The following is a 27325-nucleotide window of genomic DNA, read 5'->3' on the forward strand; positions in this document are numbered from 1 at the left end:
CCCCAAGGCCCGGTGTATCCTACTCCTGCTCTTCATAGAAGCCCACAGGTGCGTGTCTCCAGTCTGGCTCCTCCGAAGCCAGCACCGTGCACCAGGCTTCCAGAGTGGCAGCCTAGTCCAGCTCGACCTATCCCTGCTCCCCGCACAAGCCTACAGGTGCGTGTCTCTAGTCTGACTCCCCCGAAGCCAGCACCACGCACCAGGCTCCCAGTGCGGCAGCCCAGCCCAACTCGTCCTACTCTTGCCCCTAGCACTAGCCCTGAGGTACGTGGGCCTAGTCCGGCGTCCCCTACGCCAGCTCCACGTACTAGGCCTTCAGTGCATGCGCCTCGCCCAGAGTGCCCAGCGACAGCGTCTCACCCAGAGTGCCCAGCAACAGCGCCTAACCCAGAGTGCCTGACGACAGTGCCTCAGCCCGAGTGTCCCGAGAGAGAAGTGTCCCACAGTCCACGGCCAGAGTTGCCCTCCAGTCCGACGCAGCCAGAGTCGCCCTACAGTCCAGTGCAACCAGAGTCGCCCGTAGCGAGGATCCCAAGTCCGAGGTTGACAAAGAGGGACCTCGCCCCAGAGACTGCAAAGAAGAGGAGAGAGCAAGTGGCGGAGCAAGGGATACATCCCGCTCCAGAGCAACCTCCGTAGGGACTAGTATGCGGGAAGGTGGGAGCGTTGCAGAGGCATCGTCGGTGACGGTGACCGCCCTCCCTTCCCTCCCATATAAACTGGGAATTTTTTTGTTTTGGGGTTTATTTTTGTATTTTATTTTTGTTAGGTGCTTCCGGGGTTTGCACCTTTGGGGGTGGGTACTACTGTCACGTTCTGACCTGTAAAGGTGTTATTTGTTAGTGTTTAGTTTGGTCAGGACGTGGCAGGGGGTATTTGTTTTATGTGGTTCAGGGTGGTTGTGTGTACGTGTCCATGTAGAGAGGGGTATTTGATTTATTAGTCCAGGGTTTTGGTTATTGTTCTATGTTTATTTCTATGTTCTGTCTAGTCATTTGTATTTCTATGTTTAGTTCATTGGTGTTGGCCTTCAGTTGGAGGCAGCTGTCTATCGTTGCCTCTAATTGAAGGTCCTATAATTAGGGGTGTGTTTGTATTGTGGGTAGTTGTATTCTGTTTTGTGTTTGTCACCTGACAGAACTGTTAGTGTCGTTTCTGTTAATTGTATAAGTGTTTATTTTGTTTCTCCTACTTATATATTAAAAAGAGAAGATGAGTATACACTTCCCTGTTGCGTCTTGGTCCTCCACACACGACACTCGTTACACAACCAAGGTTTCCGGTATTTGGTTAACCATGGTTTCCGGTATTTGGTTAACCATGGTTTCCGGTATTTGGTTAACCATGGTTTCCGGTAAGTCCACAGCTGATCTATTATGAGAATCCAGCCAGCTGATCCATGATGTCACATTAAGTCAAACCTGACTTGTTTATGCATAGGTAAGCATGTGTCAGAGTATATTCTCCCACAGTTGAAAAGAACACATGAATGCCATGACAGTATAGTTAATGCAGTGATTATGCAGTGATACTGCAGCGAATGCAGTGACCATGTTAATACAGTGATTATGCAGTGATACTGCAGCGACTACAGTGACCTTGTGGTTAATACAGTGATAATGCAGTGATTATGCAGTGAGTATACAGTGATATTGCAGTGAATACAGTGACCATGTTGTTAATACAGTGATACTGCAGTGAATACAGTGATAATGCAGTGATAATGCAGTCCACAGAGCTCAGTGCTTCAGGATAGATATTCACTAGCTGTTCTGGAAGATAACAATAGACTGAACAGACACAGGGCTAGATTTCCTCTGAAAAGGGGCCTTCTGACGTCCTTCCTGTTCATCCTAAATATTTCATGTTCAAAGACTATAAGGGAATTAAGTCTTTTGAGAATAGAATACGCTGCACTCATTCATAATAAAGCTTATTGTCAGTCAGGTACCAATACTAGAGATTGCAAAACACAATTGGAGTGTGCTTTTGGTTTCCGTCAGGTGTGAATGTATAGATAGCCTTTGCAAGAAGGTCCATTTGCATGACAGGAAATGTGCATGCTGGCAAAATATTCTGCAGTGTTTTTAGACCAGGAACATTCAAATCACTGTGAAGAATGTAGAATGGGAAACCACTCACAATATAACTGCAAGACAAGGAACAATTGTCCAGTATAATATTTTTGTAGCATGAGCTTACAGTCTCGGTTTCAATAGTACACTCAGTTTCCCCTATTGCCAGAGGTTCAAGATGTTGTTCAGGGAGACAGGTCTCATGAGAGTGATGTTACTATGAAATGGCATCGCTACAGCATGTAGGCTACCTATCCGCTCTGCGATTCCATTTGAGGGGTCACAAGAGTATCCTGCACTTTAAACTAGTCCCTGTCATATCCACTAATACTACAGAATCTGGGAGCTGTTATGAACATGGGTTACAGTACTTCAGGGCTGACGAAGGCAACGTCACTTTTCCATGCTAAGAACACTCTGATTGGATTCCATCTACATCATTGGTTCACTGCCAAGTGAGTATGGTTGTAGCAATGCTTTAATCTGGCTACGGGGTGACTGTAGGAATACTTACACCTGTCAACTTCCATCCTCACCTCCTCCCTCAGTCTAAACCAGATATCAAATGCTCAAACCGGGTATTGGGAGCTTTCTCAAATTGTCAGTTTGTATTAGTGTGACGTTAATGCATGCTACTGGAATCACAAGCACATTTAATGGAAGAAAAACAATGCAATTGCATAAAGGTTTACTTACTGTGTTGCTAGAATTACCATTTAAATGTAAACCACTGTCAAATAGTGGTGAAGATACTCTGCTACTTTGATCAGCGGGTGGTACAGGAGAGCCTGAAAACCATGGGAGCAAATGTTATATTGTTGAAACATGAAATACTTAATGTGCTCAGCCTCAGCCGCAGAATCAGTCTGTCTAAGAATCAGCCTGAGAATCAGCCTGAAAATCAGCCTCAGTCTCAGAATCAGCCTGAGAATTAGCCTCAGTCTCAGAATCGGCCTGAGAATCAGCCTCAGAATCAGCCTGAGAATCAGCCTGAGAATCAGGCTCAAAATCATCCTTAGGCTCTACCTCAGAATCACCTTTATAGGCCAGGTTCAGGTAGAGTACATGAACAGAATGTGATTTAATGCTGCCACAGTAAACAGAATAAACAGACAGAATATTGAATATACAGTGAGGGAAAAAAGTATTTGATCCCCTGCTGATTTTGTACGTTTGCCCACTGACAAAGAAATGATCAGTCTATAATTTTAATGGTAGGTTTATTTGAACAGTGAGAGACAGAATAACAACAACAAAAATCCAGAAAAACGAATGTCAAAAATGTTATAAATTGATTTGCATTTTAATGAGGGAAATAAGTATTTGACCCCCTCTCAATCAGAAAGATTTCTGGCTCCCAGGTGTCTTTTATACAGGTAACGAGCTGAGATTAGGAGCACACTCTTAAAGGGAGTGCTCCTAATCTCAGCTTGTTACCTGTATAAAAGACATCTGTCCACAGAAGCAATCAATCAATCAGATTCCAAATTCTCCACCATGGCCAAGACCAAAGAGCTCTCCAAGGATGTCAGGGACAAGATTGTAGACCTACACATTGCTGGAATGGGCTACAAGAACATTGCCAAGCAGCTTGGTGAGAAGGTGACAACAGTTGGTGCGATTATTCGCAAATGGAAGAAACACAAAATAACTGTCAATCTCCCTCGGCCTGGGGCTCCATGCAAGATCTCACCTCATGGAGTTGCAATGATCATGAGAACGGTGAGGAATGAGCCCAGAACTACACGGGAGGATCTTGTCAATGATCTCAAGGCAGCTGGGACCATAGTCACCAAGAAAACAACTGGTAACACACTACGCCGTGAAGGACTGAAATCCTGCAGTGCCCGCAAGGTCCCCCTGCTCAAGAAGGCACATATACATGCCCGTCTGAAGTTTGCCAATGAACATCTGAATGATTCAGAGGACAACTGGGTGAAAGTGTTGTGGTCAGATGAGACCGAAATGGAGCTCTTTGGCAACAACTCAACTCGCAGTGTTTTGAGGAGGAGGAATGCTGCCTATGACCCCAAGAACACCATCCCCACCGTCAAACATGGAGGTGGAAACATTATGCTTCGGGGGTGTTTTTCTGCTAAGGGGACAGGACAACTTCACAGCATCAAAGGGACGATGGACAGGGCCGTGTACCGTCAAATCTTGGGTGAGAACCTCCTTCCCTCAGCCAGGGCATTGAAAATGGTTCGTGAATGGGTATTCCAGCATGACAATGACCCAAAACACACGGCCAAGGCAACAAAGGAGTGGCTCAAGAAGAAGCACTATAAGGTCCTGGAGTGGCCTAGCCAGTCTCCAGACCTTAATCCCATAGAAAATCTGTGGAGGGAGCTGAAGGTTCGAGTTGCCAAACGTCAGCCTCAAAACCTTAATGACTTGGAGAAGATCTGCAAAGAGGAGTGGGACAAAATCCCTCCTGAGATGTGTGCAAACCTGGTGGCCAACTAGAAGGAGCATCTGACCTCTGTGATTGCCAACAAGGGTTTTGCCACCAAGTACTAAGTGATGTTTTGCAGAGGGGTCAAATACTTATTTCCCTCATTAAAATGCTAATCATTTTGTAACATTTTTTACATGCGTTTTTATGGATTTTTTGTTGTTATTCTGTCTCTCACTGTTCAAATAAACCTACCATTAAAATTATAGACTGATCATTTCTTTGTCAGTGGGCAAACGTACAAAATCAGCAGGGGATCAAATACTTTTTTCTCTCACTGTATATAGACAGAATATATAGACAAAAAATATAGATATATAGAATATATATATATATATAGAATGTATGGATGATAAACATTGTATACAGTATAGAGACAGCATTGTTCCCTCAATCCAAAAGTTTACAAAAAAACACACGAGCAGTGACCAAACACCATGACTGCCTCTCTGGGCACCACAGGTATCATAACACCGTGGCTGACTCTCTGGGCACCACAGGTATCATAACACCTTGGCTGCCTCTCTGGGCACCACAGGTATCATAACACCGTGGCTGACTCTCTGGGAACCACAGGTATCATAACACCGTGGCTGACTCTCTGGGCACCACAGGTATCATAACACCGTGGCTGACTCTCTGGGCACCACAGGTATCATAACACCTTGGCTGCCTCTCTGGGCACCACAGGTATCATAACACCGTGGCTGACTCTCTGGGCACCACAGGTATCATAACACCGTGGCTGACTCTCTGGGCACCACAGGTATCATAACACCGTGGCTGACTCTCTGGGCACCACAGGTATCATAACACCTTGGCTGCCTCTCTGGGCACCACAGGTATCATAACACCTTGGCTGCCTCTCTGGGCACCACAGGTATCATAACACCGTGGCTGACTCTCTGGGCACCACAGGTATCATAACACCTTGGCTGCCTCTCTGGGCACCACAGGTATCATAACACCTTGGCTGCCTCTCTGGGCACCACAGGTATCATAACACCGTGGCTGACTCTCTGGGCACCACAGGTATCTTAACACCGTGGCTGACTCTCTGGGCACCACAGGTATCATAACACCGTGACTGCCTCTCTGGACACCAGTCAGTAGAGAATCTAAAGAGGGCCTAGTATGTGTCTAGCCTGGGATCTGGACCATGTGGTTCATTAGCATAGCTAAGAATACAACTAGGTCTAATTGAGCTCTTTTTCCACTCTCTCATTCAACCAATCAGCATAAAGCTCTACTTCTTCATTGTTGACTCATCAAGCCGACAACTTCAAAGGTCCATTTCCTGACTCAATCAGGTTGCTAGGATTCTGGACATCAAAGCTATTGGATGCCAATAGTTTTTTTGATCACATTGTCAAAAACAGACAAAAAAATAAAAACATTCAATGTAAGAGCAGATGACAGCAGCCTGTTGCATGACTTTTCCCTACACTGTGTCTTCTTGCATGCTGTTGGTCAAGCAGGGAGGCCAACAGAGACAAACGCAGGTGTTTGATGTGACATTAGCTTCGGTACTGAAGCCCCAGCTACTGTTCTAGCCAATCTTCTGAAGAATACAGCAAACCTCAGTTAGAGGTTAATAAAACTGTTTTACTTTTTAATTAACTAGGCAAGTCAGTTAAGAACAAATTCGTATTTACAATGACGACCTACACCGGCCAAACCTGGGCCAATTGTGCGCCACCCTATGGGACTCCCAATCACGGGCAGTTGTGATACAGCCTGGATTTGAACCAGGGTATCTGTAGTGATGCCTCTAGCACTGAGATGCAGTGCCTTAGACCGCTGAGTCACTCGGGAGCCCAGTAAGACAAAGGAGGCCTCATGAAGAATGGGTTGAGTCAAGAATGGACAGACGACAGTCAAACAACTGACAGGCTTCACTTGAGCTTCCCTCTCCATTTTTTGAATGCGTAGTTAGAGTACAGAATACGACATGAAACATGTAATGGTAATGGTCCATCCACTCAAAACTCTTACCCAATGGGAGCTTTAGAAAAGACGGAACTTCCCTGAGGAACCGAACAGTGATGGTGACTTCCTCCCCGGCAGTCCGCAGGAGATGAACCTGCCAGAGGAGAGAGGGAGGGAGGGTGGGAGGGAGAGAGAGAGAGAGAGAGAGAGAGAGAGAGAAAGAGAGAGAGAGAGAGAGAGAGAGAGAGAGAGAGAGAGAGAGAGAGAGAGAGAGAGAGAGAGAGGGAGGATGAGAGAGAGTGAGAAAGGGAGGATGAGAGAGTGAGAAAGGGAGGATGAGAGAGAGAGAGAAAGGGAGGATGAGAGAGAGAGGATGAGAGCTTGTCATCTCAAATGAATAAAATAGCAAGCCAAAAGTACATGTAGCTGTACAGCACTTAAGCACACGCAACGCACCACTTGAGCAAAATACAGAATATGCAATCAGCAGTTAAGCCCTGTCTGAATTGATGTCACTTCAGTAATCACATACAATACCATAACTTCAAATATAGCCATGCATTTGCCTGGTGAGAAGCTAGCAAAATACAAGCCAATAATATAAAGTAATTACCCTCTCAATGTCTGAGATCACACAAACCCATTATCTGATTTCTAGAAGGTATCTGCACTTGATATGGCACAGACAGAGCCAAGTCAAGAAATAAGGTATTTCTTTTTAGCAGTAGGCCTACAATTATACAAATGTTCATGCTTATTTTTCAGATTTGTATCCAAATGAAAGCCTTTCCTTTCCAACTACCCTCAGCTTTATTGTCAACAATATATTCTACTTCTTCCCAAAAACATCAGTCATTTGCCCTTGTTGCTATAGCCGGTGACTATTGAGACAGCTTGGCTTTATACGCTTTACATTTTCCCGAAGTGAATTGCTCATGATGTCTCTGACATTCTGGAGGTGAATAGAAGAGAACAGCTGTTTGGAGCTACATAGAGAGAGACAGAGAGAGAGAGCGAGAGAGAGCGAGAGAGAGAGAGAGAGAGAGAGAGAGAGAGGAGAGACAGAGAGAGAGAGAGAGAGAGAGAGAGAGAGAGAGAGCGAAAGAGCGTGAGAGGGAGAGAATCGCTGATAGCTCTCCTAAACTCAGAGACTCAAGTTCTGTGCAGCTTTTGTCTAATGAATATACTCCATATCGATTTGTCACAGTCAGGACGAGAAAACAAGACAAACTAAATTAGTCTCCTGTATGACATGACAGAGCTCCGTTCGCTTGACAAAGCATGTCTCAGCTTTTGGCAATCACAGGGAATGATTTTGCTTTCAAATCTGGGAAAAGATTACGTGACAATGTCTGTGCAGCAGCTAATTAAATTATACTCACAACTTCTTCATGACTACAATGTTCGACATTAATGCCATTGATCTAAACAGAGTAAAGGAGAACGTATGAAGCACAGTTAGTAAACAACATCCTCATTTAAAAGTGTCATTGTAAATATTGTTCGGCAATTCTACACCATGTGTTGAATCTGATGAGAGAACATACATAGAGCAGAAAAGTTAAGCAAATAAATATACACTTTTGTTTATCGGTTGGATCTATGATCAAATTCAAGTTCAAGTATTTTGTAGCAGTGTCAAATAGCATCTTTTGAAATTACAACTCACACTCCAATGGAAGAGGGCAGCTCAATTAAAATTCAAAGAGCATATCTCTCTGTCTCTCACCTCTGACCTCAGGCAGCTTTGACAGATAAAAGTTAAGAGCCAGTGTACTAACCTGTAACATAGCGTCCCCAACGAATAGCTTCCCAGTTTGATCTGCTGCAGGCGGCAATCGTTGAATGTCAAAGGTTAATGAAAACATTAGAAAATAATTACTAATTCCCATTCATGATGGAAATAGCAATCAATGTTCCTGTCTGCTTAATCTCCACTGACACCATAGAGCTAGAAGGAACACAGGAAACCATGAAATATGGAACTAATAAGTCATTTGCAGCAGCAATTTACAAAACAATGAAACTTCTTAACTGATGAAAAGATTTCCATGGCTCTCTGAAGAAGGATGTTAAAACTTTCCTCTCTGGTTTATTAAAGACATGTTCTTCTCTGGTTTATTAAAGACATGTTCTTCTCTGGGTTATTAGAGGCAGGATGTTAACTTTCCTCTCTGTGTTATTAGAGGCAGGATGTTAACTTCCTCTCTGGGTTATTAAAGACATGTTCCTCTCTGGTTTATTAGAGGCAGGATGTTAACTTTCCTCTCTGTGTTATTAGAGGCATGATGTTAACTTCCTCTCTGGGTTATTAGAGGCAGGATGTTAACTTCCTCTCTGGGTTATTAGAGACAGGATGTTAACTTCCTCTCTGGGTTATTAGAGGCAGGATGTTAACTTTCCTCTCTGGGTTATTAGAGGCAGGATGTTAACTTTCCTCTCTGGGTTATTAGAGGCAGGATGTTAACTTACTCTCTGAGTTATTAGAGGCAAGATGTTAAATTCCTCTCTGGGTTATTAGAGGCAGAATGTTAACTTCCTCTCTGGGTTATTAGAGGAATGATGTTAACTTTCCTCTCTGGATTATTAGAGGCAGGATGTTAACTTACTCTCTGGGTTATTAGAGGCAGGATGTTAACTTCCTCTCTGGGTTATTAGAGGCAGGATGTTAACTTACTCTCTGGGTTATTAGAGGTAGGATGTTAACTTCCTCTCTGGGTTATTAGAGGCAGCATGTTAACTTACTCTTTGGGTTATTAGAGGCAGGATTTCATGCTTTGACTACCAGAAGGGGGGGTATAATAGCTAAGTTGAAACAGAATGTGTCTAGTTTCTATTCATTACAATTAAACCACTGATTTATACCTTATCAGCAGATTTCCATCTATAGCTGAGCAACTGCATTCTGGTTTAGTAGTCATATAGTAACTACATGACATAAAGGCAACTTAACCTAAAATGTTGTAAATTGATATCCTTCATAACAGTATTGTAAATGTCAGATGTTTCAGACCACATCACTGGGGATGTTTCAGTCCACCTCACTGGCAGATGTTTCAGTCCACCTCACTGGCGGATGTTTCAGTCCACCTCACTGGCGGATGACAGTCCACCTCACTGGCGGATGACTCAGTCCACATCACTGGGAGAAACATTCAATACTTACCAGCTTGATCTTTAAACATCTTTGAAATGACCACAGGCACTTTATGCTCAGCACCACCCTGAGAGTCACAACAGAAAGGTCATTACTAATCACAAAGTGTAACATTTACATAAATCTATGGGAAATATGCACCGAACAAGCAAGCAGATCAAAGTTTCATTCCACAGAGAACTGTACGTTTATCTACAGTTGAAGTCGGAAGTTTACATACACTTAGGTTGGAGTCATTAAAACTCGTTTTTTCAACCACTCCACAAATTTCTTGTTAACAAACTATAGTTTTGGCAAGTCGGTTAGGACATCTACTTTGTGCATGACACAAGTAATTTTTCCAACAATTGTTTACAGACAGATAATTTCACTTATAATTCACTGTACTACAACTCCAGTGGGTCAGAAGTTTACATACACTAAGTTGACTGTGCCTTTAAACAGCTTGGAAAATTCCAGAAAATGATGTCATGGCTTTAGAAGCTTCTGATAGGCTAAGTGACATAATTTGAGTCAATTGGAGGTGTACCTGTGGATGTATTTCAAGGCCTACATTCAAACTTAGTGCCTCTTTGCTTGACATCATGGGGAAATCAAAAGAAATCAGCCAAGACCTCAGAAAATAAATTGTAGACCTCCACAAGTCTGGTTCATCCTTGGGAACAATTTCCAAACGCCTGAAGGTACCACATTCATCTGTACAAACAATAGTACGCAAGTATAAACACCATGGGACCACGCAGCCGTCATAATGCTCAGGAAGGACACGCGTTCTGTCTCCTAGAGATGAAAGTACTTTGGTGCGAAATGTGCAAATCAATCCCAGAACAACAGCAAAGGACCTTGTGTAGATGCTGGAGGAAACAGGTCCAAAAGTATCTATATCCACAGTAAAATGACTCCTATATCGACATAACCTGAAAAGCGACTCAGCAAGGATGAAGCCACTGCTCCAAAACCGCCATAAAAAAGCCAGACTACGGTTTGCAACTGCATATGGGGACAAAGATTGTACTTTTTGGAGAAATGTCCTCTGGTCTGATGAAACAAAAATAGAACTGTTTGGCCATAATGACCATCGTTATGTTTGGAGGAAAAAGGCTTGCAAGTTGAAGAACACCATCCCAACCGTGAAGCACAGGACCTCAATCCTATGGAACATTTGTGGGCAGAACTGAAAAAGTGTGTGCGAGCAAGGAGGCCTACAAACCTGACTCGGTTATACCAGCTCTGTCAGGAGGAATGGACCAAAAGTTACCCAACTTATTGTGAGAAGCTTGTGGAAGGCTACCCGAAACGTTTGACCCAAGTTAAACAATTTAAAGGCAATGCTACCAAATACTAATTGAGTGAATGCAAACTTCTAACCAACTGGGAATGTGATAAAATACATCTGAAAAAATTCTCTCTACTATTATTCTGACATTTCACGTTCTTAAAATAAAGTGGTGATCCTAACTGACGTAAGACAGCATTTTTACTTGGATTAAATGTTAGGAATTGTGAAAAACTGAGTTGAAATGTATTTGGCTAAGGTGTATGTAAACTTCCGACTTTCAACTGTAGCAGACACAGTAACAGGAACTTCCTTATCTATACCATGTATGAACTGTACGTTGATCTAGCAGACATAGTAACGGGAACTTCCTCATCTATACCATGTTGATCTAGCAGACACAGCAACAGGAACTTCCTCATCTATACCATGTTGATCTAGCAGACACAGTAACAGGAACTTCCTCATCTATACTATGTTGATCTAGCAGACACAGTAACAGGAACTTCCTCATCTGTACTATGTTGATCTAGCAGACACAGTAACAGGAACTTCCTCATCTATACCATGTTGATCTAGCAGACACAGTAACAAGAACTTCCTCATCTATACCATGTTGATCTAGCAGACACAGTAACAGGAACTTCCTCATCTATACCATGTTGATCTAGCAGACACAGTAACAGACAGTAACAGGAACTTCCTCATCTATACTATGTTGATCTAGCAGACACAGTAACAGGAACTTCCTCATCTATACCATGTTGATCTAGCAGACATAGTAACAGACAGTAACAGGAACTTCCTCATCTATACCATGTTGATCTAGCAGACACAGTAACAGGAACTTCCTCATCTATACCATGTTGATCTAGCAGACACAGTAACAAGAACTTCCTCATCTATACCATGTTGATCTAGCAGACACAGTAACAGGAACTTCCTCATCTATACCGTGTTGATCTAGCAGACACAGTAACAGGAACTTCGTCATCTATACTATGTTGATCTAGCAGACACAGTAACAGGAACTTCCTCATCTATACTATGTTGATCTAGCAGACACAGTAACAGGAACTTCCTCATCTGTACTATGTTGATCTAGCAGACAACAGTAACAGGAACTTCCTCATCTATACCGTGTTGATATAGCAGACACAGTAACAGGAACTTCCTCATCTGTACTATGTTGATCTAGCAGACACAGTAACAGGAACTTCCTCATCTATACCATGTTGATCTAGCAGACACAGTAACAGACAGTAACAGGAACTTCCTCATCTATACCGTGTTGATCTAGCAGACACAGTAACAGGAACTTCCTCATCTATACCATGTTGATCTAGCAGACACAGTAACAGGAAGTTCCTCATCTATACCATGTTGATCTAGCAGACACAGTAACAGACAGTAACAGGAACTTCCTCATCTATACCGTGTTGATCTAGCAGACACAGTAACAGGCACTTCCTCATCTATACCATGTTGATCTAGCAGACACAGTAACAGGAAGTTCCTCATCTATACCATGTTAATCTAGCAGACAAAGTAACAGACAGTAACAGGAACTTCCTCATCTATACTGTATTGATCTGGCAGACACAGTGACAGACAGAGTAACAGGTACTTCCTCATCTATACCGTGTTGATCTAGCAGACACAGTAACAGACAGTAACAGGAACTTCCTCATCAATACCATGTTGATCTAGCAGACACAGTAACAGGAACTCCCTCATCTATACCATGTTGATCTAGCAGACACAGTAACAGGAACTTCCTCATCTATACCATGTTGATCTAGCAGACACAGTAACAGGAACTTCCTCATCTATACTATGTTGATCTAGTTGACACAGTAACAGACAGTAACAGGAACTTCCTCATCTATACCATGTTGATCGAGCAGACACAGTAACAGGAACCTCCTCATCTATACCGTGTTGATCTAGCAGACACAGTAACAGGAACTTCCTCATCTATACCATGTTGATCTAGCAGACACAGTAACAGGAACTTCCTCATCTATACCGAGGTGATCTAGCAGACACAGTAACAGGAACTTCCTCATCTATACTATGTTGATCTTGCAGACACAGTAACAGGAACTCCCTCATCTATACCATGTTGATCTAGCAGACACAGTAACAGGAACTTCCTCATCTATACCATGTTGATCTAGCAGACACAGTAACAGGAACTTCCTCATCTTACTATGTTGATCTAGCAGACACAGTAACAGGAACTTCCTCATCTATACCATGTTGATCTAGCAGACAGTAACAGACAGTAACAGGAACTTCCTCATCTATACCGTGTTGATCTAGCAGACACAGTAACAGGAACTTCCTCATCTGTACCATGTTGATCTAGCAGACACAGTAACAGGAACTTCCTCATCTATACCATGTTGATCTAGCAGACACAGTAACAGACAGTAACAGGAACTTCCTCATCTATACCGTGTTGATCTAGCAGACACAGTAACAGGAACTTCCTCATCTATACCATGTTGATCTAGCAGACACAGTAACAGGAAGTTCCTCATCTATACCATGTTGATCTAGCAGACACAGTAACAGACAGTAACAGGAACTTCCTCATCAATACCATGTTGATCTAGCAGACACAGTAACAGGAACTCCCTCATCTATACCATGTTGATCTAGCAGACACAGTAACAGGAAGTTCCTCATCTATACCATGTTGATCTAGCAGACACGTAGACAGTAACAGGAACTTCCTCATCAATACCATGTTGATCTAGGCACAGACACAGTAACAGGAACTTCCTCATCTATACCATGTTGATCTAGCAGACACAGTAACAGGAACTTCCTCATCTATACTATGTTGATCTTGCAGACACAGTAACAGGAACTCCCTCATCTATACCATGTTGATCTAGCAGACACAGTAACAGGAACTTCCTCATCTATACCATGTTGATCTAGCAGACATATAAACAGTAACAGGAACTTCCTCATCTATACCGTGTTGATCTAGCAGACACAGTAACAGGAACTTCCTCATCTATACTATGTTGATCTAGCAGACAGACAGTAACAGGAACTTCCTCATCTATACCATGTTGATATAGCAGACACAGTAACAGGAACTTCCTCATCTATACCATGTTGATCTAGCAGACACAGTAACAGACAGTAACAGGGAACTTCCTCATCTATACAGTGTTGATCTAGCAGACACACAGTAACAGGAACTTCCTCATCTATACCATGTTGATCTAGCAGACACAGTAACAGGAACTTCCTCATCTATACAATGTTGATCTAGCAGACACAGTAACAGGAACTTCCTCATCTATACCATGTTGATCTAGCAGACAACAGTAACAGGAACTTCCTCATCTATACTATGTTGATCTAGCAGACACAGTAACAGGAACTTCCTCATCTACACCATGTTGATCTAGCAGACACAGTAACAGGAACTTCCTCATCTATACCATGTTGATCTAGCAGACACAGTAACAGGAACTTCCTCATCTGTACCATGTTGATCTAGCAGACACAGTAACAGACAGAGTAACAGGAACTTCCTCATCTATACCATGTTGATCTAGCAGACACAGTAACAGGAACTTCCTCATCTATACCATGTTGATCTAGCAGACACAGTAACAGGAACTTCCTCATCTATACCATGTTGATCTAGCAGACAAGTAACACAGTAACAGGACCTTCCTCATCTATACCGTGTTGATCTAGCAGACACAGTAACAGGAACTTCCTCATCTATACCATGTTGATCTAGCAGACCAACAGTAACAGGAACTTCCTCATCTATACCGTGTTGATCTAGCAGACACAGTAACAGGATAACAGGTACTTCCTCATCTATACCGTGTTGATCTAGCAGACACAGTAACAGACAGTAACAGGAACTTCCTCATCTATACCAAGTTGATCTAGCAGACACAGTAACAGGAACTTCCTCATCTATACCATGTTGATCTAGCAGACCAACAGTAACAGGAACTTCCTCATCTATACCATGTTGATCTAGCAGACACAGTAACAGGAACTTCCTCATCTATACCATGTTGATCTAGCAGACACAGTAACAGACAGTAACAGGAACTTCCTCATCTATACCGTGTTGATCTAGCAGACACAGTAACAGAAGTAACAGGAACTTCCTCATCTATACCAAGTTGATCTAGCAGACACAGTAACAGGAACTTCCTCATCTATACCATGTTGATCTAGCAGACACAGTAACAGGAACTTCCTCATCTATACCATGTTGATCTAGCAGACACAGTAACAGGAACTTCCTCATCTATACCATGTTGATCTAGCAGACACAGTAACAGGAACTTCCTCATCTATACCATGTTGATCTAGCAGACGTAACACAGTAACAGGAACTTCCTCATCTATACCATGTTGATCTAGCAGACACAGTAACAGGAACTTCCTCATCTATACCATGTTGATCTAGCAGACATAACGACAGTAACAGGAACTTCCTCATCTATACCGTGTTGATCTAGCAGACACAGTAACAGGAACTTCCTCATCTATACCATGTTGATCTAGCAGACGACAACAGTAACAGGAACTTCCTCATCTATACCATGTTGATCTAGCAGACACAGTAACAGGAACTTCCTCATCTATACCATGTTGATCTAGCAGACTACAGTAACAGGAACTTCCTCATCTATACCATGTTGATCTAGCAGACACAGTAACAGGAACTTCCTCATCTATACCATGTTGATCTAGCAGACGACAGTAACAGGAACTTCCTCATCTATACCATGTTGATCTAGCAGACACAAAAGAAAAGTAACAGGAACTTCCTCATCTATACCGTGTTGATCTAGCAGACACAGTAACAGGACAACTTCCTCATCTATACCATGTTGATCTAGCAGACACAGTAAACAGACAGTAACAGGAACTTCCTCATCTATACCATGTTGATCTAGCAGACACAGTAACAGGAACTTCCTCATCTATACCATGTTGATCTAGCAGACACAGTAACAGGAACTTCCTCATCTATACCATGTTGATCTAGCAGACACAGTAACAGGAACTTCCTCATCTATACTATGTTGATCTAGCAGACACAGTAACAGGAACTTCCTCATCTATACCGTGTTGATCTAGCAGACACAGAAACAGTAACAGGAACTTCCTCATCTATACTATGTTGATCTAGCAGACACAGTAACAGGAACTTCCTCATCTATACCATGTTGATCTAGCAGACACAGTAACAGACAGTAACAGGAACTTCCTCATCTATACCGTGTTGATCTAGCAGACACAGTAACAGGAACTTCCTCATCTATACCATGTTGATCTAGCAGACACAGTAACAGACAGTAACAGGAACTTCCTCATCTATACCATGTTGATCTAGCAGACAACAGTAACAGGAACTTCCTCATCTATAACATGTTGATCTAGCAGACACAGTAACAGGAACTTCCTCATCTGTACTATGTTGATCTAGCAGACACAGTAACAGGAACTTCCTCATCTATACCATGTTGATCTAGCAGACAGAAACAGTAACAGGAACTTCCTCATCTATAACGTGTTGATCTAGCAGACCACAGTAACAGGAACTTCCTCATCTATACCATGTTGATCTAGCAGACAAGTAACAGACAGTAACAGGAACTTCCTCATCTATACTATGTTGATCTAGTAGACACAACACAGTAACAGGAACTTCCTCATCTATACCATGTTGATCTAGCAGACACAGTAACAGACAGTAACAGGAACTTCCTCATCTATACCGTGTTGATCTAGAAGACACAGTAACAGACAGAGTAACAGGAACTTCCTCATCTATAACGTGTTGATCTAGCAGACACAGTAATAGACAGTAACAGGAACTTCCTCATCTATACCATGTTGATCTAGCAGACACAGTAACAGGAACTTCCTCATCTATACTATGTTGATCTAGCAGACACAGTAACAGGAACTTCCTCATCTATACCGTGTTGATCTAGCAGACACAGTAACAGGAACTTCCTCATCTATACCATGTTGATCTAGCAGACACAGTAACAGACAGTAACAGGAACTTCCTCATCTATACCATGTTGATCTAGCAGACAAGAGTAAAAGGAACTTCCTCATCTATACCGTGTTGATCTAGCAGACACAGTAACAGGAACTTCCTCATCTATACCATGTTGATCTAGCAGACACAGTAACAGGAACCTCCTCATCTATACCGTGTTGATCTAGCAGACACAGTAACAGGAACTTCCTCATCTATACCATGTTGATCTAGCAGACACAGTAACAGACAGTAACAGGAACTTCCTCATCTATACCATGTTGATCTAGCAGACACAGTAACAGGAACTTCCTCATCTATACCATGTTGATCTAGCAGACACAGTAACAGGAACTTCCTCATCTATACAATGTTGATCTAGCAGACACAGTAACAGGAACTTCCTCATCTATACCATGTTGATCTAGCAGACAATAAAGACAGTAACAGGAACTTCCTCATCTATACCGTGTTGATCTAGCAGACACAGTAACAGGAACTTCCTCATCTATACCATGTTGATCTAGCAGACGAAAGACAGTAACAGGAACTTCCTCATCTATACTATGTTGATCTAGCAGACACAGTAACAGACAGTAACAGGAACTTCCTCATCTATACCGTGTTGATCTAGCAGACACAGTAACAGGAACTTCCTCATCTATACCGTGTTGATCTAGCAGACAACAGTAACAGGAACTTCCTCATCTATACTATGTTGATCTAGCAGACACAGTAACAGGAACTTCCTCATCTATACCATGTTGATCTAGCAGACACAGTAACAGACAGTAACAGGAACTTCCTCATCTATACCGTGTTGATCTAGCAGACACAGTAACAGGAACTTCCTCATCTATACCATGTTGATCTAGCAGACACAGTAACAGACAGTAACAGGAACTTCCTCATCTATACCGTGTTGATCTAGCAGACACAGTAACAGGAACTTCCTCATCTATACCATGTTGATCTAGCAGACACAGTAACAGACAGTAACAGGAACTTCCTCATCTATACCATGTTGATCTAGCAGACACAGTAACACAGTAACAGGAACTTCCTCATCTATACCATGTTCATCTAGCAGACAACAGTAACAGGAACTTCCTCATCTATACAATGTTGATCTAGCAGACACAGTAACAGGGAACTTCCTCATCTATACCATGTTGATCTAGCAGACACAGTAACAGGAACTTCCTCATCTATACCATGTTGATCTAGCAGACACAGTAACAGGAACTTCCTCATCTATACCATGTTGATCTAGCAGACAAAGACAGTAACAGGAACTTCCTCATCTATACTATGTTGATCTAGTAGACACAGTAACAGACAGTAACAGGAACTTCCTCATCTATACCGTGTTGATCTAGCAGACACAGTAACAGGAACCTCCTCATCTATACCGTGTTGATCTAGCAGACTAACAGACAGTAACAGGAACTTCCTCATCTATACCATGTTGATCTAGCAGACACAGTAACAGTAACAGGAACTTCCTCATCTATACCGTGTTGATCTAGAAGACACAGTAACAGGAACTTCCTCATCTATACCATGTTGATCTAGCAGACACGGTAACAGGAACTTCCTCATCTATACCATGTTGATCTAGCAGACACAGTAACAGGAACTTCCTCATCTATACCATGTTGATCTAGCAGACACAGTAACAGGAACTTCCTCATCTATACCATGTTGATCTAGCAGACAAGTAACAGACAGTAACAGGAACTTCCTCATCTATACCGTGTTGATCTAGCAGACACAGTAACAGGAACTTCCTCATCTATACCATGTTGATCTAGCAGACAAGACAGTAACAGGAACTTCCTCATCTATACCGTGTTGATCTAGCAGACACAGTAACAGGAACTTCCTCATCTATACCATGTTGATCTAGCAGACACAGTAACAGACAGTAACAGGAACTTCCTCATCTATACCATGTTGATCTAGCAGACACAGTAACAGGAACTTCCTCATCTATACCATGTTGATCTAGCAGACACAGTAACAGGAACTTCCTCATCTATACCATGTTGATCTAGCAGACACAGTAACAAAAGGAACTTCCTCATCTATACCATGTTGATCTAGCAGACACAGTAACAGACAGTAACAGGAACTTCCTCATCTATACCATGTTGATCTAGCAGACACAGTAACAGACAGAGTAACAGGTACTTCCTCATCTATACCGTGTTGATCTAGCAGACACAGTAACAGACAGTAACAGGAACTTCCTCATCTATACCATGTTGATCTAGCAGACACAGTAACAGGAACTTCCTCATCTATACAATGTTGATCTAGCAGACTAACACAGTAACAGGAACTTCCTCATCTATACCGTGTTGATCTAGCAGACAGACGAGTAACAGGAACTTCCTCATCTATACCATGTTGATCTAGAAGACAACAGTAACAGGAACTTCCTCATCTATACCATGTTGATCTAGCAGACACAGTAACAGGAACTTCCTCATCTATACCATGTTGATCTAGCAGACACAGTAACAGGAACTTCCTCATCTATACCATGTTGATCTAGCAGACACAGTAACAGGAACTTCCTCATCTATACCATGTTGATCTAGCAGACACAGTAACAGACAGTAACAGGAACTTCCTCATCTATACCGTGTTGATCTAGCAGACACAGTAACAGGAACTTCCTCATCTATACCATGTTGATCTAGCAGACAAGTAACAGACAGTAACAGGAACTTCCTCATCTATACCGTGTTGATCTAGCAGACACAGTAACAGGAACTTCCTCATCTATACCATGTTGATCTAGCAGACATAACGACAGTAACAGGAACTTCCTCATCTATACCGTGTTGATCTAGCAGACACAGTAACAGGAACTTCCTCATCTATACCATGTTGATCTAGCAGACACAGTAACAGGAACTTCCTCATCTATACCGTGTTGATCTAGCAGACACAGTAACAGGAACTTCCTCATCTATACCATGTTGATCTAGCAGACACAGTAACAGACAGTAACAGGAACTTCCTCATCTATACCGTGTTGATCTGGCAGACACAGTAACAGACAGAGAAAGGACTTCCTCATCTATACCGTGTTGATCTAGCAGACACAGTAACAGACAGTAACAGGAACTTCCTCATCTATACCATGTTGATCTAGCAGACACAGTAACAGGAACTCCCTCATCTATACAATGTTGATCTAGCAGACACAGTAACAGGAACTTCCTCATCTATACCGTGTTGATCTAGCAGACACAGTAACAGGAACTTCCTCATCTATACTATGTTGATCTAGCAGACACAGTAACAGACAGTAACAGGAACTTCCTCATCTATACCATGTTGATCTAGCAGACACAGTAAAAGGAACTTCCTCATCTATACCGTGTTGATCTAGCAGACACAGTAACAGGAACTTCCTCATCTATACCATGTTGATCTAGCAGACAAAACAGTAACAGGAACTTCCTCATCTATACCATGTTGATCTAGCAGACACAGTAAAGACAGTAACAGGAACTTCCTCATCTATACTATGTTGATCTAGCAGACACAGTAACAGGAACTTCCTCATCTATACCGTGTTGATCTAGCAGACACAGTAACAGGAACTTCCTCATCTATACCATGTTGATCTAGCAGACACAGTAACAGACAGTAACAGGAACTTCCTCATCTATACCGTGTTGATCTGGCAGACACAGTAACAGACAGAGTAACAGGAACTTCCTCATCTATACCATGTTGATCTAGCAGACACAGTAACAGACAGTAACAGGAACTTCCTCATCTATACCATGTTGATCTAGCAGACACAGTAACAGGAACTTCCTCATCTATACAATGTTGATCTAGCAGACACAGTAACAGGAACTTCCTCATCTATACCGTGTTGATCTAGCAGACACAGTAACAGACAGAGTAACAGGTACTTCCTCATCTATACCGTGTTGATCTAGAAGACACAGTAACAGGAACTTCCTCATCTATACCATGTTGATCTAGCAGACACGCAGTAACAGGAACTTCCTCATCTATACCGTGTTGATCTAGCAGACACAGTAACAGGAACTTCCTCATCTATACCATGTTGATCTAGCAGACACAGTAACAGGAACTTCCTCATCTATACCATGTTGATCTAGCAGACACAGTAACAGACAGTAACAGGAACTTCCTCATCTATACCGTGTTGATCTAGCAGACACAGTAACAGGAACTTCCTCATCTATACCATGTTGATCTAGCAGACTAGACAGTAACAGGAACTTCCTCATCTGTACCGTGTTGATCTAGCAGACACAGTAACAGGAACTTCCTCATCTATACCATGTTGATCTAGCAGACACAGTAACAGACAGTAACAGGAACTTCCTCATCTATACCGTGTTGATCTAGCAGACACAGTAACAGGAACTTCCTCATCTATACCATGTTGATCTAGCAGACTAACAGTAACAGGAACTTCCTCATCTATACCATCTTGATCTAGCAGACACAGTAACAGACAGTAAGGAACTGCCTCATCTATACCATGTTGATCTAGCAGACACAGTAACAGACAGTAACAGGAACTTCCTCATCTATACCGTGTTGATCTGGCAGACACAGTAACAGACAGAGTAACAGGTACTTCCTCATCTATACCGTGTTGATCTAGCAGACACAGTAACAGACAGTAACAGGAACTTCCTCATCTATACCATTTTGATCTAGCAGACACAGTAACAGGAACTTCCTCATCTATACTATGTTGATCTAGCAGACACAGTAACAGGAACTTCCTCATCTATACCATGTTGATCTAGCAGACACAGTAACAGGAACTTCCTCATCTATACCATGTTGATCTAGCAGACACAGTAACAGACAGTAACAGGGACTTCCTCATCTATACCATGTTGAACTAGCAGACACAGTAAAGACAGTACCAGGAACCTCCTCATCTATACCGTGTTGATCTAGCAGACACAGTAACAGGAACTCCCTCATCTATACCATGTTGATCTAGCAGACACAGTAACAGGAACTTCCTCATCTATACCATGTTGATCTAGCAGACACAGTAAAGACAGTAACAGGAACTTCCTCATCTATACTATGTTGATCTAGCAGACACAGTAACAGGAACGTCCTCATCTATACCATGTTGATCTAGCAGACACAGTAACAGGAACTTCCTCATCTATACCATGTTGATCTAGCAGACACAGTAACAGACAGTAACAGGAACTTCCTCATCTATACCATGTTGATCTAGCAGACACAGTAACAGACAGTAACAGGAACTTCCTCATCTATACAATGTTGATCTAGCAGAAACAGTAAGACAGTAACAGGAACTTCCTCATCTATACCATGTTGATCTAGCAGACACAGTACAGACAGTAACAGGAACTTCCTCATCTATACCGTGTTGATCTGGCAGACACAGTAAAGACGAGTAACAGGAACATCCTCATCTATACCGTGTTGATCTAGCAGACACAGTAACAGACAGTAACAGGAACTTCCTCATCTATACCATTTTCATCTAGCAGACACAGTAACAGGAACTCCCTCATCTATACAATGTTGATCTACCAGACACAGTAACAGGAACTTCCTCATCTATACCATGTTGATCTAGCAGACACAGTAACAGGATCTTCCTCATCTATACTATGTTGATCTAGCAGACAGTAAACAGTAACAGGGACTTCCTCATCTATACCATGTTGATCTAGCAGACACAGTAAAGGTAAAGGAACCTCCTCATCTATACCGTGTTGATCTAGCAGACACAGTAACAGGAACTTCCTCATCTATACCATGTTGATCTAGCAGACATAGTAACAGACAGTAACCGGAACTTCCTCATCTATACCGTGTTGATCTAGCAGACACAGTAACAGGAACTTCCTCATCTATACCATGTTGATCTAGCAGACACAGTAACAGACAGTAACAGGAACTTCCTCATCTATACCATGTTGATCTAGCAGACACAGTAACAGGAACTTCCTCATCTATACCATGTTGATCTAGCAGACACAGTAACAGGAACTTCCTCATCTATACCATGTTGATCTAGCAGACACAGTAACAAGTAGGAACTTCCTCATCTATACCATGTTGATCTAGCAGACACAGTCAGACAGTAACAGGAACTTCCTCATCTATACCGTGTTGATCTGGCAGACACAGTAACAGACAGAGTAACAGGTACTTCCTCATCTATACCGTGTTGATCTAGCAGACACAGTAACAGACAGTAACAGGAACTTCCTCATCTATACCATGTTCATCTAGCAGACACAGTAACAGGAACTCCCTCATCTATACCATGTTGATCTAGCAGACATAACAGACAGTAACAGGAACTTCCTCATCTATACCGTGTTGATCTAGCAGACACAGTAACAGGATCTTCCTCATCTATACTATGTTGATCTAGCAGAAACAGTAACAGACAGTAACAGGGACTTCCTCATCTATACCATGTTGATCTAGCAGACACAGTACAATGAACCTCCTCATCTATACCGTGTTGATCTAGCAGACACAGTAACAGGAACTTCCTCATCTATACCGTGTTGATCTAGCAGACACAGTAACAGGAACTTCCTCATCTATACCATGTTGATCTAGCAGACACAGTAGACAGTAACAGGAACTTCCTCATCTATACTATGTTGATCTAGCAGACACAGTAACAGGAACTTCCTCATCTGTACCATGTTGATCTAGCAGACACAGTAACAGGAACTTCCTCATGTATACAATGTTGATCTAGCAGACCAGAAAGACAGTAACAGGAACTTCCTCATCTATACCATGTTGATCTAGCAGACACAGTAACAGACAGTAACAGGAACTTCCTCATCTATACTATGTTGATCTAGCAGAAACAGTCAACAGTAACAGGAACTTCCTCATCTATACCATGTTGATCTAGCAGACACAGTAACAGACAGTAACAGGAACTTCCTCATCTATACCGTGTTGATCTGGCAGACACAAGAGAGTAACAGGAACATCCTCATCTATACCATGTTGATCTAGCAGACACAGTAACAGACAGTAACAGGACCTTCCTCATCTATACCGTTTTGATCTAGCAGACACAGTAACAGGAACTCCCTCATCTATACAATGGTGATCTAGCAGACAAAGACAGTAACAGGAACTTCCTCATCTATACCATGTTGATCTAGCAGACACAGTAACAGGATCTTCCTCATCTATACCATGTTGATCTAGCAGACACAGTAACAGACAGTAACAGGGACTTCCTCATCTATACCATGTTGATCTAGCAGACACAGTAAAAGGAACCTCCTCATCTATACCGTGTTGATCTAGCAGACACAGTAACAGGAACTTCCTCATCTATACCGTGTTGATCTAGCAGACACAGTAACAGGAACTTCCTCATCTATACCGTGTTGATCTAGCAGACCAGTACAACAGTAACAGGAACTTCATCATCTATACTATGTTGATCTAGCAGAGACAGTAACAGGAACTTCCTCATCTGTACTATGTTGATCTAGCAGACACAGTAACAGGAACTTCCTCATCTATACCATGTTGATCTAGCAGACACAGTAACAGACAGTAACAGGAACTTCCTCATCTTTACCGTGTTGATCTAGCAGACACAGTAACAGGAACTTCCTCATCTATACCATGTTGATCTAGCAGACATAGTAACAGACAGTAACAGGACCTTCCTCATCTATACCGTGTTGATCTAGCAGACACAGTGACAGGAACTTCCTCATCTATACCATGTTGATCTAGCAGACACAGTAACAGACAGTAACAGGAACTTCCTCATCTATACCGTGTTGATCTGGCAGACACAGTAACAGACAGTAACAGGAACTTCCTCATCTATACCGTGTTGATCTAGCAGACACAGTAACAGACAGTAACAGGAACTTCCTCATCTATACCGTGTTGATCTAGCAGACACAGTAACAGACAGAGTAACAGGACTTCCTCATCTATACCGTGTTGATCTAGCAGACACAGTAACAGACAGTAACAGGAACTTCCTCATCTATACCATGTTGATCTAGCAGACACAGTAACAGGAACTCCCTCATCTATACAATGTTGATCTAGCAGACACAGTAGGGAACTTCCTCATCTATACCATGTTGATCTAGCAGACACAGTAACAGGATCTTCCTCATCTATACTATGTTGATCTAGCAGACACAGTAACAGACAGTAACAGGGACTTCCTCATCTATACCATGTTGATCTAGCAGACACAGTAAAAGGAACCTCCTCATCTATACCGTGTTGATCTAGCAGACACAGTAACAGGAACTTCCTCATCTATACCGTGTTGATCTAGCCGACACAGTAACAGGAACTTCGTCATCTATACCATGTTGATCTAGCAGACACAGTAACAGGAACTTCCTCATCTATACCATGTTGATCTAGCAGACAAGACAGTAACAGGAACTTCCTCATCTATACCATGTTGATCTAGCAGACACAGTAACAGGAACGTCCTCATCTATACCATGTTGATCTAGCAGACACAGTAACAGGAACTTCCTCATCTATACCATGTTGATCTAGCAGACACAGTAACAGACAGTAACAGGAACTTGCTCATCTATACCATGTTGATCTAGCAGACAAACAGTAACAGGAACTTCCTCATCTATACAATGTTGATCTAGCAGAAACAGTAACAGACAGTAACAGGAACTTCCTCATCTATACCATGTTGATCTAGCAGACACAGTAACAGACAGTAACAGGAACTTCCTCATCTATACCATGTTGATCTGGCAGACACAGTAACAGACAGAGTAACAGGAACTTCCTCATCTATACCATGTTGATCTAGCAGACACAGTAACAGACAGTAACAGGAACTTCCTCATCTATACCATTTTGATCTAGCAGACACAGTAACAGGAACTCCCTCATCTATACAATGTTGATCTAGCAGACACAGTAACAGGAACTTCCTCATCTATACCATGTTGATCTAGCAGACACAGTAACAGACAGTAACAGGAACTTCCTCATCTATACCATGTTGATCTAGCAGACACAGTAACAGACAGTAACAGGAACTTCCTCATCTATACCATGTTGATCTAGCAGACACAGTAACATACAGTAACAGGAACTTCCTCATCTATACCGTGTTGATCTAGCAGACACAGTAACAGGATCTTCCTCATCTATACTATGTTGATCTAGCAGACACAGTAACAGACAGTAACAGGGACTTCCTCATCTATACCATGTTGATCTAGCAGACACAGTAAAATGAACTTCCTCATCTATACCGTGTTGATCTAGCAGACACAGTAACAGGAACTTCCTCATCTATACCATGTTGATCTAGCAGACAGTACTGACAGTAACAGGAACTTCCTCATCTATACTATGTTGATCTAGCAGAGACAGTAACAGGAACTTCCTCATCTGTACTATGTTGATCTAGCAGACACAGTATTAGGAACTTCCTCATCTATACCATGTTGATCTAGCAGACACAGTAACAGACAGTAACAGGAACTTCCTCATCTATACCGTGTTGATCTAGCAGACACAGTAACAGGAACTTCCTCATCTATACCATGTTGATCTAGCAGACACAGTAACAGGAACTTCCTCATCTATACCATGTTGATCTAGCAGACACAGTAACAGACAGTAACAGGAACTTCCTCATCTATACCGTGTTGATCTGGCAGACACAGTAACAGACAGAATAACAGGTACTTCCTCATCTATACCGTGTTGATCTAGCAGACACAGTAACAGACAGTAACAGGAACTTCCTCATCTATACCGTGTTGATCTGGCAGACACAGTAACAGACAGAGTAACAGGTACTTCCTCATCTATACCGTGTTGATCTAGCAGACACAGTAACAGACAGTAACAGGAACTTCCTCATCTATACCATGTTGATCTAGCAGACACAGTAACAGGAACTCCCTCATCTATACAATGTTGATCTAGCAGACACAGTAACAGGAACTTCCTCATCTATACCATGTTGATCTAGCAGACACAGTAACAGGATCTTCCTCATCTATACTATGTTGATCTAGCAGACACAGTAACAGACAGTAACAGGGACTTCCTCATCTATACCATGTTGATCTAGCAGACACAGTAAAAGGAACCTCCTCATCTATACCGTGTTGATCTAGCAGACACAGTAACAGGAACTTCCTCATCTATACCGTGTTGATCTAGCAGACACAGTAACATGAACTTCGTCATCTATACCATGTTGATCTAGCAGACACAGTAACAGACAGTAACAGGAACTTCCTCATCTATACTATGTTGATCTAGCAGACACAGTAACAGGAACGTCCTCATCTATACCATG

General features: G+C 42.3%; 1 protein-coding gene across 1 annotated transcript in view; it reads right to left on the bottom strand.

Moving 5' to 3' along the window:
• The window catches only part of sntg2 (syntrophin, gamma 2), a 132667-nt gene that overhangs the window by 41388 nt on the left and 63954 nt on the right, over positions 1-27325 (bottom strand). Inside the window, exons 4-8 of the mRNA XM_014211539.2 lie at positions 9626-9683; positions 8241-8284; positions 7842-7883; positions 6526-6613; positions 2772-2863 (exon numbers count right to left, since the gene is read on the bottom strand). Coding sequence (XP_014067014.2) covers positions 2772-2863; positions 6526-6613; positions 7842-7883; positions 8241-8284; positions 9626-9683 — 324 coding nt within the window. The remainder of the gene's footprint in view (positions 1-2771; positions 2864-6525; positions 6614-7841; positions 7884-8240; positions 8285-9625; positions 9684-27325) is intronic.

Source organism: Salmo salar, chromosome ssa09 (genome assembly GCF_905237065.1).
Source record: "Salmo salar chromosome ssa09, Ssal_v3.1, whole genome shotgun sequence".
NCBI lineage: Eukaryota > Metazoa > Chordata > Actinopteri > Salmoniformes > Salmonidae > Salmo > Salmo salar.